The sequence below is a fragment of the Cephus cinctus genome, unplaced genomic scaffold (genome assembly GCF_000341935.2).
Source record: "Cephus cinctus unplaced genomic scaffold, Ccin1 Ccin1_scaffold0567, whole genome shotgun sequence".
In the NCBI taxonomy this organism is placed as follows: domain Eukaryota; kingdom Metazoa; phylum Arthropoda; class Insecta; order Hymenoptera; family Cephidae; genus Cephus; species Cephus cinctus.
The window spans coordinates 565-14,159 of record NW_014333219.1 but is presented as its reverse complement, the minus strand read 5'-3'; the positions used below and the strand labels follow the sequence as shown (position 1 = coordinate 14,159).

The 13,595-nt window shown below is 38.0% G+C and overlaps 1 protein-coding gene and 1 long non-coding RNA gene across 14 annotated transcripts; one reads left to right on the top strand and one right to left on the bottom strand.

Moving 5' to 3' along the window:
* Positions 1 to 3,150: 3,150 nt before the first annotated feature.
* Positions 3,151 to 5,132, bottom strand: LOC107268613. Of its 3 annotated transcripts, none has more exons than XR_003059965.1 (3): positions 4,774 to 5,132; positions 4,569 to 4,697; positions 3,151 to 3,169 (listed from the first exon to the last, which is right to left on the bottom strand). It is a non-coding gene; the product is annotated as an uncharacterized LOC107268613 (long non-coding RNA). The 3 variants fall into 3 exon arrangements; XR_001537892.1 differs by lacking the exon at positions 3,151 to 3,169 and adding an exon at positions 3,686 to 4,209; XR_001537891.1 differs by lacking the exon at positions 3,151 to 3,169 and having other exon boundaries at positions 3,686 to 4,697.
* Positions 5,133 to 7,729: 2,597 nt separating this feature from the next.
* Positions 7,730 to 12,747, top strand: LOC107268614. 11 transcript variants are annotated; one of them, XR_003059961.1, is made up of 7 exons: positions 7,730 to 7,994; positions 9,030 to 9,269; positions 9,347 to 10,849; positions 11,084 to 11,198; positions 11,249 to 11,357; positions 11,513 to 11,617; positions 11,715 to 12,376. XR_003059961.1 is itself a non-coding variant. In XM_015741570.2 (3 exons), exons 2-3 carry the CDS (start codon positions 9,215 to 9,217, stop codon positions 9,700 to 9,702), a joined length of 411 nt encoding a protein of 136 aa, XP_015597056.1. In that variant the 5' UTR covers positions 7,734 to 7,994; positions 9,030 to 9,214; the 3' UTR covers positions 9,703 to 11,074. The 11 variants fall into 11 exon arrangements, 2 of the variants coding, with proteins under 2 accessions (XP_015597056.1, XP_015597057.1); XR_003059959.1 differs by adding an exon at positions 12,444 to 12,747 and having other exon boundaries at positions 11,084 to 11,617; positions 11,715 to 12,352; XR_003059960.1 differs by having other exon boundaries at positions 11,249 to 11,617.
* The last annotated feature ends 848 nt before the right edge of the window (positions 12,748 to 13,595 follow it).

Below are 13,595 nucleotides of genomic sequence, written 5' to 3'. Positions count from 1 at the left end.
GACCACGATGGTGGCCCAGGGTCTTGCAAATACAGCTATCTCAAAAACTACGGGGTGAGGGGAACGCAAAAGAAAGGGGGACACGTGGTAGAATAAAAATAAAGTATAATTAACAACGCAAAGTACAGTAATCAATGTAGAACCAAAAGCTAACAGAACAGAAACGAAAATAACAGAAAAGAGAAGAGAATACGGCGGCAGGTGAGTGCACGCCCTGTCACGCGTGGGCTCGCGCGGACGCACGCGGCCTAGGAAGAGTTTAAAGGGACTCGGTGGAGGGAAGGGGGTTTCGGGGATGGAGGGGGAGTTTATGGGCGCCAGCTACTTGTACGGCGTAGCACCGACGAGTGACCCCGAAAGGTCCTCGTTTGTTTACTCGACGGGATATGGCACGGCTAGCGGAGGGAGAGGTGAGGGGGGTCTCAGGGAGGGAGGTTCCCGATCGCCAAATGGCTACTTTATAAATTACCTCGGTGGGAACGCGAAAATGGGCAGGGAAGGGAGAGGGCACGGGGGTTTTCTAAAAAGGGCGCAAAATACTCTAAACGCACGCAATGTACCACTGGCCGCACGCGGTTGGCGGAAGACCAGGCTAACACTCAAAAAGATCTTCTAACGCAAAAGGGCCGGTCCACGTGGGGACGGCTCGTAATATCCAAAAAGGGAGATCTACTATTTCTCAAACTCTAAAGCAAAAAGGGGGTAGGGAAGGGAGAAAAAGAAAACGCAATCATACGCAGAACAGTACTCACTCAATAGTTCGCAACACTGTAATCAAATATTCGCAATTATCACAATTATCTCACTCTCACTCGACTCGCACTCAACGCTACAGAACCCTGGCTCGAAGTGACGATCTCTTCGGTGTTTCCGGTCCTCGTTGTTTCCGTCACAGGCCTCCAGGGCCTCGGGGATTGGTGGGTCTGCCCAGCTGAGAGGGCTACGCGCTTTGGCATTGGTCGGCAGTTCCGGCATGGCAGGGCATTAGTCCTTTTCATATTTAGTGGACTGCCGGGCCTTCCAGGCCTCGTGGCGGCGGCACGGCGCTGGCTTCGCCGGCGCTTGGGCTGGCTGTCGCGCACCGGGCAACATGCCGGCTTCCAGGCCTGTCAAAATCCTCCCGGGCACGTCCGCGGTCTCGGAGGGAGAGGGCTCCGCCGCTGTCACACGGGACTTTTTCCTGCCCGTGTGACGGGACTGCACCGGGGCTGCATATATTGGTGGCGATGGTGGTGGCTGGGCATCCATCCCACGGGCGGCTCGATCTGTTGTTCCTCCTGCCCATGCCATCCCTGCCTTCCACTGCCTCGGCGACGTAGCTGCTCTCGCGGTCCATCCAGGGATGCTGTCCTCGTGGCAGGTCCACGACGGTGTCCTCGATGCGGGTGTTTGTTGTTGGTCCTCGAGCCTGTGCCCTACGGGGAAGGGTGACAGGGAGGGAAGGGTGCAGGGAGGGGGTCTTAACTCTAAATACAACAAACCTAAAACACTAAATAAACGCAATAAACGGTAATACCCAATACAGTACGCAATTCTCGTGCTCGGGGCCAGTGGTGCCCTCGAGCCAGGTGACGGGGAGGAGTTTATTGTAATATTTTTGTTACAACCTATAGATTAAGAATAAGGATCTTTAAGCTTCAATAATGCAAAGCCGGTAGCCTAGTGCTTTTTGAATAACCCGCTACGGACAGCTATATTGATTTTTAGTTTCTCTTTGACGAGTTCACACAGATGGCACTTTAGTACCAGTGTTTACTTTTCACAAGAGGAGAGTTGCCCACCCCTGGGTGGCACTGTAAAGCGTGTGTTTTCTATTGTCGACGCGTCACCTGGACGGAGAAGCTTCGAACCAGACCCACGTTTTTGATTGGTTAAGCGTATGCATCAGAGTACTCTAAGCAAACTCCACGCGTGTATAACAACTGAAATACTGTTTTCCCAATATGTACGTCACGGTAACTAACAGCCGTATTTAACATGCGTGAAGTTGCCCTGCCAAATTTTATTTTTTAAACTTTTTTTATTCCAATCGTTTGATAGTCGTTTGACAGTGTTTGATAGTCTTGTAAAAATGTTTGATAGTCAATAGTTTTTTCAGAAAATCAAAATCAAAATCTGGTTTGAAGTTAGCCGGCACTTTTTTGTTTCTAGGCGGATTTTGTTTTTCCGGAGTTCAATCGATGCAAAATCGTTTGGTAGTTGCGAATTAATTAATAAAAACGTTTGATAGTCCATCGTTTGCAAGAAAAATGAGAAAAACCATATGCGTATCAAGGATCCCAATCCATACGATACAATCGATTCCTCGATCGGTGTATCCATTGACTTAGACAATATAACAAACTTTTTTTACTTCCAATCGTTTGATAGTCGTTCGATAGTGTTTGATAGTCTTGTAAAAACGTTTGATAGTCAATAGTTTCTTTCAGATATCAGTGTCGCGATCAAATGCATCCAATGAACAGAGAAACAACGATGTGCTCTCCGCTCTCGGCTCATTTTCGAACACACCTATAGTTCTCCGGCGCACATGGAAAAGCTTCAACGAATGGACTTATAGCTTTTCCAGGGCTCAATCGATGCGAAATCGTTTGATAATTACGAATTGACTAATAAAAACGTTTGATAGTCAATAGTTTCTTTCAGATATCAGTGTCGCGATCAAATGCATCCAATGAACAGAGAAACAACGATGTGCTCTCCGCTCTCGGCTCATTTTCGAACACACCTATAGTTCTCCGGCGCACATGGAAAAGCTTCAACGAATGGACTTATAGCTTTTCCAGGGCTCAATCGATGCGAAATCGTTTGATAATTACGAATTGACTAATAAAAACGTTTGATAGTCCATCGTTTGCAAGAAAAATGGGAAAACCATATGCGAATCAAGGCTCCACGTAGGATTTGAATGATTTTTTTGCAATCGTTTGTAGGTCGTTTGTAGGTATTTGATATTGCATCCACGACGTTTGATAGTCCATCATTTATTTATAATATTAAAATTATGTGACGTCCTGATCGTCGCCACTGTCGTTTTCGCGGCAAATTCGACTGCGTGAATCTGGCGAGGTGGGTTCGTTAGCCACCAAAGCTCTGATGAGCACTCCAATGGTGTTCAATCTTCTGTAGATATGTTGATTTCTGGTACGATGATGTTATTGGTCTTCAACTGAATAAAGGGTTTAGAAATAAATATGCAGCTGCTTTTGGAGATCACTATAACTAACTTTATTTATTTTAATTATAATGTGATTTAGTCTAAATCAATCTATCTTAACTGAATCTAGATAATTGACTCTACGATATACACTCGAAGTACACCCTTCAAGACCAGAAATCGAACTGCCCTTCTGGATCCCAAGAGATACAGTCCTTCATACTTCTCATGCATGCATCCGCACTCATACACATTCATGTGTATGTACACCCTTTGTGGAGGCCCAGCGTGTGGCGCCTTGCTGTCCTGGCCCAAGCTCGAGGGTCTTGTCTTATGCACAAAGGACTCATGCACACCCTATCCTCAGTTTATTTGGGGAAGCACATGGACAGCGTCATCCCTTAACCGAAAACTCCGCTAGCCCGTCGATACTCTCAAGTGACTTGATTTATTGCCAGGAGTGAGAGTTCTTGAGAAACTCATTCGGTTAGGATAGCAATAAACAAATGGCCCATGCTTACATTCTTTGTAGCCCATATGTTTATGCACGTGTAGCGGCTAGAAAGCTTTCTCGGAATTGTTTAGAATATTTATTTATGCGTTAATGGCAGACTGAGAAAATCGAAGTATTGACTTCTGATTTAGAGACAGAAATCGTGATTCCATTTTAATCCCTCATTTGAATTCGCCGCTCAATTCTAATGAGATTATTTACCACTAGGCCGCGACGTAACAATTAATTTTCTAGGGAATTTTTCTTTATGTTAGCCCCTCATTCAAATATTTTATAAACTAATCGTGTTTTGCTCATATGCAATCGTTTGTAAGTCGTTTGTAGGTACTTTATATGTCATTGATGATATGAAATAATTGATTCTTTAATCGTAAATAATGAAAGAAATTTTATCTACGGAATTCCATAAACTGCATCTAGCACGCATGCGTGAAGACTTCAATATGTCAAATCACATTTTACATGTACTCATCTGTATATTGTTATTAAATATTGCAATCCGAGATATCATATATTTATTAGTGCTCTTTTCTTAGTTCTGAAATATTTACAATTGTACAGTTTAGTATTTACTATTTCATATACATTAAATTGATTGGAATTCTCTACCAACATAAGCCAGCTATTTAGATTGAAAGAATTTAAAATTTTTTTTTAATAGTAGTACTCTTCCTACTGCTGTTTAGGTGATTGTACAAATTACGTCTGGACACCGGTATCTCTTCTGGCAAAGAAAAGACCAGAATTCAAGGTGTTTAGGGAGAAATCTAATATCATCGCAACATAAGAGTTTCGAGGTGTTTTTCCTTGTATAAATTATTTTACTAATAAATACTGTAAATACATAACTATCCAAGTATACTTTTAAGTACTAGAATAAATTAAATATATATTTACAATTGTGATGGAGGTAACAGTATTTATGTACAGATAAAGGTACGTTCCATTCACATTAAGCATCCAAAACAGTCTATTTTTCAAGAAAAATTGTTGATACATGTTTATCCATTGTTTGAGCATCCATTTCTGTAAAAAAATATAAATTATGCATGATGCTGTACGCTATGTGCATCAAGTTCAATAAATTGATAAGAAAAATTACCTTTTGAATAAGAAAACCGAGAACAGATTACACAGTATTTGCTTCTCTGTAGATAATAACTGCTTCAAACTCTACCTAGCATTCAGAAGAGATTCAAAATTTCTGATGACACAATTATCACATCGTGATTCGTTTGCTGCATTTATCATATAACCTTAAGAGTGCTGCACGACCTTGTTTTATAATCATCCACTTAATTAACAATTTCATGAATATGGAATAGTAAATACTAAACTCTACAATTGTAAATATTTCAGAACTAAGAAAAGAGCACTAATAAATATATGATATCTCGGATTGCAATATTTAATAACAATATACAGATGAGTACTTGTAAAATGTGATTTGACATATTGAAGTCTTCGCGCATGCGCGCTAGATGCAGTTTCTGGAATTCCCTAGATAAAATTTCTTTCATTATTTACGATTAAAGAATCAATTATTTCATATCATCAATTACATATAAAGTACCTACAAACGACTTACAAACAATTGCATATGAGCAAAACACGATTAGTTTATAAAATATTTGAATGAGGGGCTAACATAAAGAAAAATTCCCTAGAAAAGTAATTTTAATCAGAGATGAGTAGGGAGATTGCCAATGAGCCTGTTTTTGGTGATGGCAATTTTTCTTTGGTTTCGGCACGCCACCTTAGCGAAGGGCCCTCGAAGCAGTTCCACGTTTTTGATTGGTCGTGTATATATAGTAATACTACACGTGATAATCTGGAACTGTGTTTTGGCGCGTCGACGCGTCACCTGAACGAGACTCTCGAACTAGTTCCACGTTTTTGATTGGTCGAATGAATTCGTGTGTTCCTCGAGATCCACGATTTTAGACCGAAAAAAAAAATTTGACAACGCTCGCACGTATGGCAGGCTGTTTCACTTTTCAATAGTTTAAATATTATTCAGCCGAATAGAAAAGTAGTAAAAAATGTCCCAAAAAATGGCACTTTTTAATGTCGGGTAAAAAAAATGAAAAGCGTAAAAAACCCACAAATTTATTTTATATATATGTATGGTGAGATGAGACAAATAGTATATCTGCTTAGAAATTTTTAGTTTTATACATTTTTGAGTAGCCTGATTCAATTTAGTCCATTTTTTTATTCATGCCTACGGAAAGATAATTTTATTTTTAATATTTCCAACTATCAGTATGTTCTACCTCGACATAATTGTCTGATAATTCGATGTATTAAAAATGTTGTCTTTCCGTAGCCATGAATGATAAAAATTAAATGACAAAAGATCCCTAACCAGATACATTATTTGTTTCATTTCACCATAGAAAATAATTGGTTCATTTTTATATGCTCATCATTTTATGCCCGAGATTTATAATTATTGCAATTTTGTTTTTGGTATTTTTTCGTAATGCCTTCTTTATCCGTCTGAATATTATTTATACTATTAAAAAAGGAAACAGCGTACCATAAGTGTTTGTCACAGGTAGGCTCTCGGGAAGAAGAAACGTTCGCTGATTCATGTACAAATTTATTGGATGTATACGATGTAATATAATACAATATTTGTAGATTAATATTATCATGTATTTCATCAAACTTCTGTTAATTAGGTAAACCAATAAGCATAGTTGATAATTAAAAGAAAAGAGAGGTAAGACGTCAGTTTCGAACCCGAGACTCTCGAACGTTAACTCAGCAGCAAGCACATGTGCCACCGAGTCATTGTGGTGTATTATTTAGCAAACTTATATTTTACCCACGTTCGAGAGTTTTTTTTAAGTTTCATTTACTTATTCTATTATTTCCAGAGCTTCAGATGGATATTAAGGGTATTGACTACCTTATTACTACGGTTTATGTAATATCCTGTAAAAAAAAAGATGGATACAAGACTCCCTATTTGAGTGTTCACCCGGTTTAAAATCGTGGATCTCGAGGAACACACAAATTCATTCGACCAATCAAAAACGTGGAACTAGTTCGAGAGTCTCGTTCAGGTGGCGCGTCGACGCGCCAAAACACAGCTCCAGATTATCACGTGTAGTATTACTATATATACACGACTAATCAAAAACGTAGAACTGCTTCGAGGGCCCTCCGCTAAGGTGGCGCGCCGAAACCAAAGAAAAATTGTCAGCACCAAAAACAGGCTCATTGGCAATCTCCCTACTCATCTCTGTTTTAATATTATAAATAAATGATGGACTATCAAACGTCGTGGATGCAATATCAAATACCTACAAACGACCTACAAACGATTGCAAAAAAAATGATTCAAATCCGTTATAGATGAGGGGCTAACTACATGGAGCCTTGATTCGCATAAGAGTTTAAATAGAGTTAACTAATCAGGTATAGGAGTTGAATGGAATTAACCAATGAGGCTGCTTAACTCTATTCAAATCCTGCACAGTGGAAACTAAGCCAAGGACGCCATGGAGATTAAAGGAAGCCTTCATCAAGGCGTCCTTCATCCTTGAGATAAGGACGGAATATGAACACGGGTATGAAAGTTTTAAGCTCGCCGGAAATAGTTGTCCGGCTAACTTCACAGAGGTCAGTTCACTCCAAATGCGCGTTACCACCAAACTTGATTTCGCCCAACCTGGCATCATTCGTAGGGTTAGGTCTAAAATTGAATTTGACGTTTCTACCTCACTATCGTTCTATTCAACTCTGTTTTAACCTTGTTTTAACTCAACTCTTACTACGGTAGAAACAAGCCCTTGATTAGTTTAGTTTCCACCGTGCAGAGTTTAAACAGAGTCAAGCAACGTCATTGGTCGATTCCATTCAACCCCTATATGTGATTGGTTAACTCTGTTTAAATTCTGCACGTTGGAAACTAACCATTGACTACGCTTACACGACGGACTTAAACCGGTTTAGTTAATACTGATCTAAAGGAATTGACCAATCCCAAATATACCTTACAAGTAAAAAAACCTATGATTTGTCTATTCCTTTAGATCAGTATTGAAGAAACCGATTTAAGACCGTCGTGTAAACGTAGTCATTGATGGGTTGATTTAAAGCACCAAACAAGTGACGCAATATACATTGCCTTTAGTAATAAAACTGGAAATTTATTATATTTATTTTAATTAGGTAAATGTTCCACGCTACATTGTTATGGAAATGTAATCTGGCGGTACCCAAATAACAAAATAATATTCTGAGAGCGGTTACAACATTGTTTAGAGGATATCTGAATAGGGTTGCGCAAATATATTACGAATATTCGAGGTACGTACCAGTTTATTCTGAGTAAATACTATGAAGGATCGAATGTCTGGTTTTGTTCGTCAAATTATTATGAATGGTCTGAGAAAATCCTATATTTTCTAAATCATTGACACGGTGGATGAAGCAGATGCTGGGTCTTGTAATTTGCCAAACTTTCAAATATTATTGTAATATCGGCTTTTCTCTTTAATATTATTTGTACGTATGCTATGATTAGCAGTGAAACAATAAATATCGAATTTTTTTTACACTTGTGTTGTATAAACAACAAATGTATCTGAGTTTGGACATGTTCATGTCAATGTAGTTTAACCACTACTTTCAGTTACAATATGCCCTTTCAAAGCCATATAATGAATAACAGTCAATAGACATCAAGATTAGACTATACAGTATTTAACAAATTTTAAGGGACCTGATACATTACCTTCATGCAAAAGGATGAAATTAACTATATACCATGCTTTATCTAATTGTTTTTACAATGTACTACTTGGAAACAAATTTCAAATTGTTTTCATGACAATCATCTTTCTGAAACTTTGGAGTTTATATTTACATACTAATTAATTAAAAACAAATGATTAAAGGCAGTGTGGGAGCCAAAAATAGTATATGGTTTTCAAATGCTTCATATAAACTTTTATTAAATATCCAGATCAGTGGATCAGGTAGGGTTAAGACTTTTTATACATATATATGTATAGGGATAATAGTCAAGAAGTTCCACTGACAAAATACAGTAAAAAGGAACAAACGGTGTGAAAAAGGAGGTCAACTGTCATATATTGGTCGTGTAATAAAAGTTTTAAATAAACAGTTCGTTTTTAAAGTTCATTCTGTTTAAATTCAATTATTCACATCTATCAGTTGATCACCATATTTGGGGGTTTGTCTAATTTGAAAAGACACTAGAAGTTAAAAGGAAACCAAAATAATTCTATTAAAAAATTTGAATTGAAGTGGAAACGAATAGTTGACAGGATAATAGTTACAATATAAAAGTTAAGCGGGGTATTGTAAATAATATTTCAGATTCAGACATTAAGTTGATCATTGTGTTTGTACTGGAAATGAATGTAATGACAAAATCAAAAAGGCTGAAACAAAAGATGTAGAATATCATGATACACCAATAGAGGAAAACGTCAAAATAAAAAGGAAAACAAACAGGAAAGAACAAAATCCTTTTTCGATTGTTCAAGGAAACTCTTCAATTAATGAAACTGGGAATAATACAATATGGTAACTATAGACCAGGTGGATATGGTAAAGGTGAGTGAACTGTGAGAAGAATTGAGGAATTGCAATTTACATACAACAGGAAAGAAATATGTTTTCACATCTAAAAGAAAGTGTCCGAGACGAGAATCATGAAGATGACAGCGAAAATAAAGACGAAGAAGCCATAGAAGTCAACGTGTCAGACGAATCGGATAGTGGAGAATCTACTAATTCGGATACAGAGCATAATCCCGTACGTAATATCAAGAACATCCGACGGCAGCGTGTGCGAGATACACGGATTTGCGACGAAAGTATCTCGAGCAGAGGAAACAACCGAACAACGGAAGTACGGGATAGAGTAGCTGATCAAGCCGGAAGACAAATGGGTCATAACCAAAGGTCACCAACAGAAAACATGTTTAACATCAAAGACGTAGAGAACAATATTGTACACAGGAAATTACAGTATTTCAAACTTTAGAATGCAATTTAAAAAAAAAATGAGTGTTTAATAATTTATAAAACATTGTCCAAGCAAAAAATTAAAAAAATTCTCTCGTTAGATTATAGAGAACATAATTATCAAGAGTTAGAAAAAACAAGTTAAAAAATATTGAAAATTGATTGAGTTATCATGCCAACACTGTCTAAAAATGTAGTTTCGAGAAAAACGCGTTTAAAGTTTCTGGTAGGTACAACGTGAACTTACGGCTAGTCTCCCATTCCAGCTTCGTACTGTATACCTTCTTCCTCTTGTATCTTCGTGTTTTTAATAGTTTTCTGCAATCTCTTGTCAATTCTATCTTCTTTTGTGGATTGAATTGATTGCATCCTGGCGTATTTCAAACGGTTAGCATTTTCTTTCGAGAGGGGTACGGCAGTTAGTCAGGCTGAGCGAACCCGACGTCCGGTCACATTTATTGCTATAACTTTGTAACGGAGTAGAGTTTTCTTATAATGTTTTTTTTTTTTAAATGTCAGGGGTATGTGAGCCCTTAATTAGAACAATTTACAAAAATGTATATACGGAAAAAAGATGCTGAAAGGTTCGGCAAAGCAGTTCATAACATATAAAAAGAGGGTTTTATCATGGACTGTATTAAAACGTGATTAAGACACGAGTTCAAAACAGAACTCAAAACCGCAATAATACATGCTAAGTTTATGAAGTGCAAACGAAAAGCTGAAGAGAATTGTCGACAATGTGACATATGTATATGTATGCTATACAAGAAATTTCCAGCTAAGGAAGTATTAATGAAGGCGCACTGATGCAACACGGTAGACGGGATTCAAGACAATGAAGCAAATAAAGTTATACTATACGGGGCTGATACATTGAGCGATTTAAAAAATAAAATGGACGCTTATGATCGTATAAAAAGCGCGTGAAAAAGAATCGATTCTTAAAAGAAAAAAAGAAATATCGAAAGATATGAAAAATGGTAAACTAACAATCAAGAAAAAATACTGTTACTCATGTGGTTCAACCGAACACGACATCAAGAAGTATTCAGTTAAAGAAAAGGAACCGAACTGGTTTTAATACAACACGTTCGGGCACATTGCATCAAAATGCCCCTCAAAATTGTCTTTCAATAGTAAAGCAAACGTTTCATGCATTACGAGTGAGTATAAATTACCAATTAATATTATAATCACCAGAGTGAAGTGTAAAGCCACAATAGACCATGCCAGTGATGTAAATCTGAAACGAGACGATATGTTGTAACGTATTAGGCCTTGTCTAATACTCCGTGGATTCTGATCCTTATATGAATAGGAGAGGCCTGTGCTCTTGTTAACATAGATTGGTTGTGATATAAGACGTTTTATTGTTAGCGTATTGTACTGTGTTGTAGTTTCACGTTTATCCTAGCTGAAGGAAGGAATCAGACCAAGGGCAGGGATTAATATCCGCCTGTGGCTGTTCTGAGGAAAGGTCCCTTGCAGCAGAAGATCAGTGATTAATATTCGGTCAGTATACGCTAGAGCCTATCGGAAGTGCACTTTACGTTTGATTATAGCGGTTATCAGGTCACAAATGGGGATTAATACCTATTCGAGCCGTCAAGGAAAAATTCAGAGGTCCACCGTAGAGAAGAATAGATACCCTCTCCTGATAGCTTCTGTGAGGTAATAATTGCAGGTGACAGCTTAGGTGTGGGATTAGTGAATTCCGTACAGTACTGCCAACAAATCGTTTCTGTAGCTGGATTAATACCGCTGTGTCCCTTATTTTGGATCAGGAGGGCTTTCCTGAAATTATTAAGTTTATTATACATTTTAAGAGTTTAATCGAAGCGGTGTGACGGATTGGACCACTAGGACGGATTGGACTAAGTTCTGTACCTCGATAGCTTTGGGATTGGGAAATTCGATAACACAATCAATTGGTATAGTATCAATAAACTTATATGTTAATAAAGAGTGTTATCGAACAGATATGTTCGTTCTATCCACAGAAACTATGATTCATACGATACTTCTTAGGTACAAATAGCTGAGACAAGTAGAAATACAAATATGGTGTGGTTCTCCGATAATTACACGTGTTTCGACCGACAATACCGTTGAAAATTTTCCAAGAAGAATCTTAGAAAAAGCTTCCAAAAAGAATATGGAAAAATCACATAAGAATTTGGAAGAAAAGCCAGTACCAGATGGACTTGCCGAAATATGCTGTATCAAATGTGTCGAACCTGAAAACCCGATGATTCATGCACCGTTTAAGGAGAAGATCCAACAATTGATATGAAGCTATAAAACAAGAAACGATGTGGTGACTCCAATTGAAACAAAAATTAGACTGAAATCAAATTAGGTGGTTGCACATAATTTACACCGGCTTATTCCAAGAGAGAAAGAAATTACGAGTAAAAATATTCAAGGACGGACAACATCTGAAATTATTCAACCAAGCTCTAGTCAATATGATAGTTGAGTGGTTGTTACACCAAACAAAGACGAAGCGTACAGAATTTGTATCGCTTTTCGACAATTAATCCGTCGAATCGAACGAGACCGATTTCCAATTCCACTATAGAAGACTGCCCTGAAGAATGCTCGAATATACTCGACAATCAATCTGAAGATTGGTTTCTTTCATGTACCCGTTGCTCAAGACAATTGTAAATATACGTCTTTCGTGATTCCAGGTGGTCAATATGAATTTATCAAGACACTTTTTGGACCTTATCAGCTTTTTACGGTTTGTTGTAGAATTACTCGAAGACCTAACCAAGTGAAAAATTATAATAACATATGGATAATATCACTATTTCTGGAAAAAAAATGAAGAAACATCCACAAGGATTGCAGAGACCTTGTATGTAGTAGCTCAAAATGGGTTAGTGATTAACTGGAAAAAGTGTTAATTCTTGAAAAACGTGTAGAATATTTGGGATATATGTATATTAGAAAATGGATGTGATTCATCTTCTCCAGTAAAGCTTAAAGCAGTGTTACGTAGGCCGTAGTCGCTAGCAAGGCTTTTAAATTTGATAACAAAAATTTAGAAGTAACCAAAAGAAAAGGAACGACCGGAGGTAACGTGAATAATATTTGAGTGAATTCCGAGCGGTAAGAATGCACTCAATGGTGGGTTCGCTGCTCGTTTAAGGTGTTTAAATACATCTTGCTATTCCAACGTGGATAGATATTCTCTGAAATGTTGAGGATGGGTAATAGATATTTAAAACGCCAGTAAAATGTGAACTTGCGATATATTGTTACAAATAATTTAGAAGTTTTCAATTAATTGTCGTGTACAGTGTTTCGATTATGAGAAATACTAAGATAAAAAAATTGTGAAATTGGATTACAAAACCTGACTGTGTGTGAGGTTAAGGCAAAAAGAAATTTGGCGGAACAGAAAATTAACTAGTATATGCGTTACTTGGAAAGACTAGTCCATGCAGCTCAATTTTGCTCGGTAACCGATCCGCTTGTTCCCTAGGGTATGTAATAACGAATCCGTACCTAGGCCAGATTGCGAATATTACACTGAATCTAATACTCTAACGGTTAGAGCCACGAGTGACAACGTGCAGTCCGATCTTTTACGCGTGAAACTGAATGATTTTCTGAGCGTCAGTGCCATGATTTTGGCTGCTTATATAGTCGATTTTTGCTGATGCTCTAGGTATGGTTAGGACGTTAGGAATGCACTCTACTAACCAGCTGGGTAGGTGACACGGGCAATGCACTGGGTAACGTGCTGAGTCTGCAATTATATTGACTGTCGGCTACGTTATTATTCTGTCTCGGAATCAAGGCCGATCAAGAGACGCGGTAGCGTCTCGACGCCAAGTATAAAAGAAAAAATCGGCCTCCTCACGAGACGCTACCGCTACTCTTATTGACGCCAAGTTG

Coding starts and splice junctions, on each gene's coding strand:
- LOC107268614 (XM_015741570.2), top strand. CDS start 9,215: ATGAAACTGGGAATAATACAATATGGTAACTATAGACCAGGTGGATAT. Junction 9,270..9,346: donor ACCAGGTGGATATGGTAAAG/GTGAGTGAACTG, acceptor CACATCTAAAAG/AAAGTGTCCGAGACGAGAAT.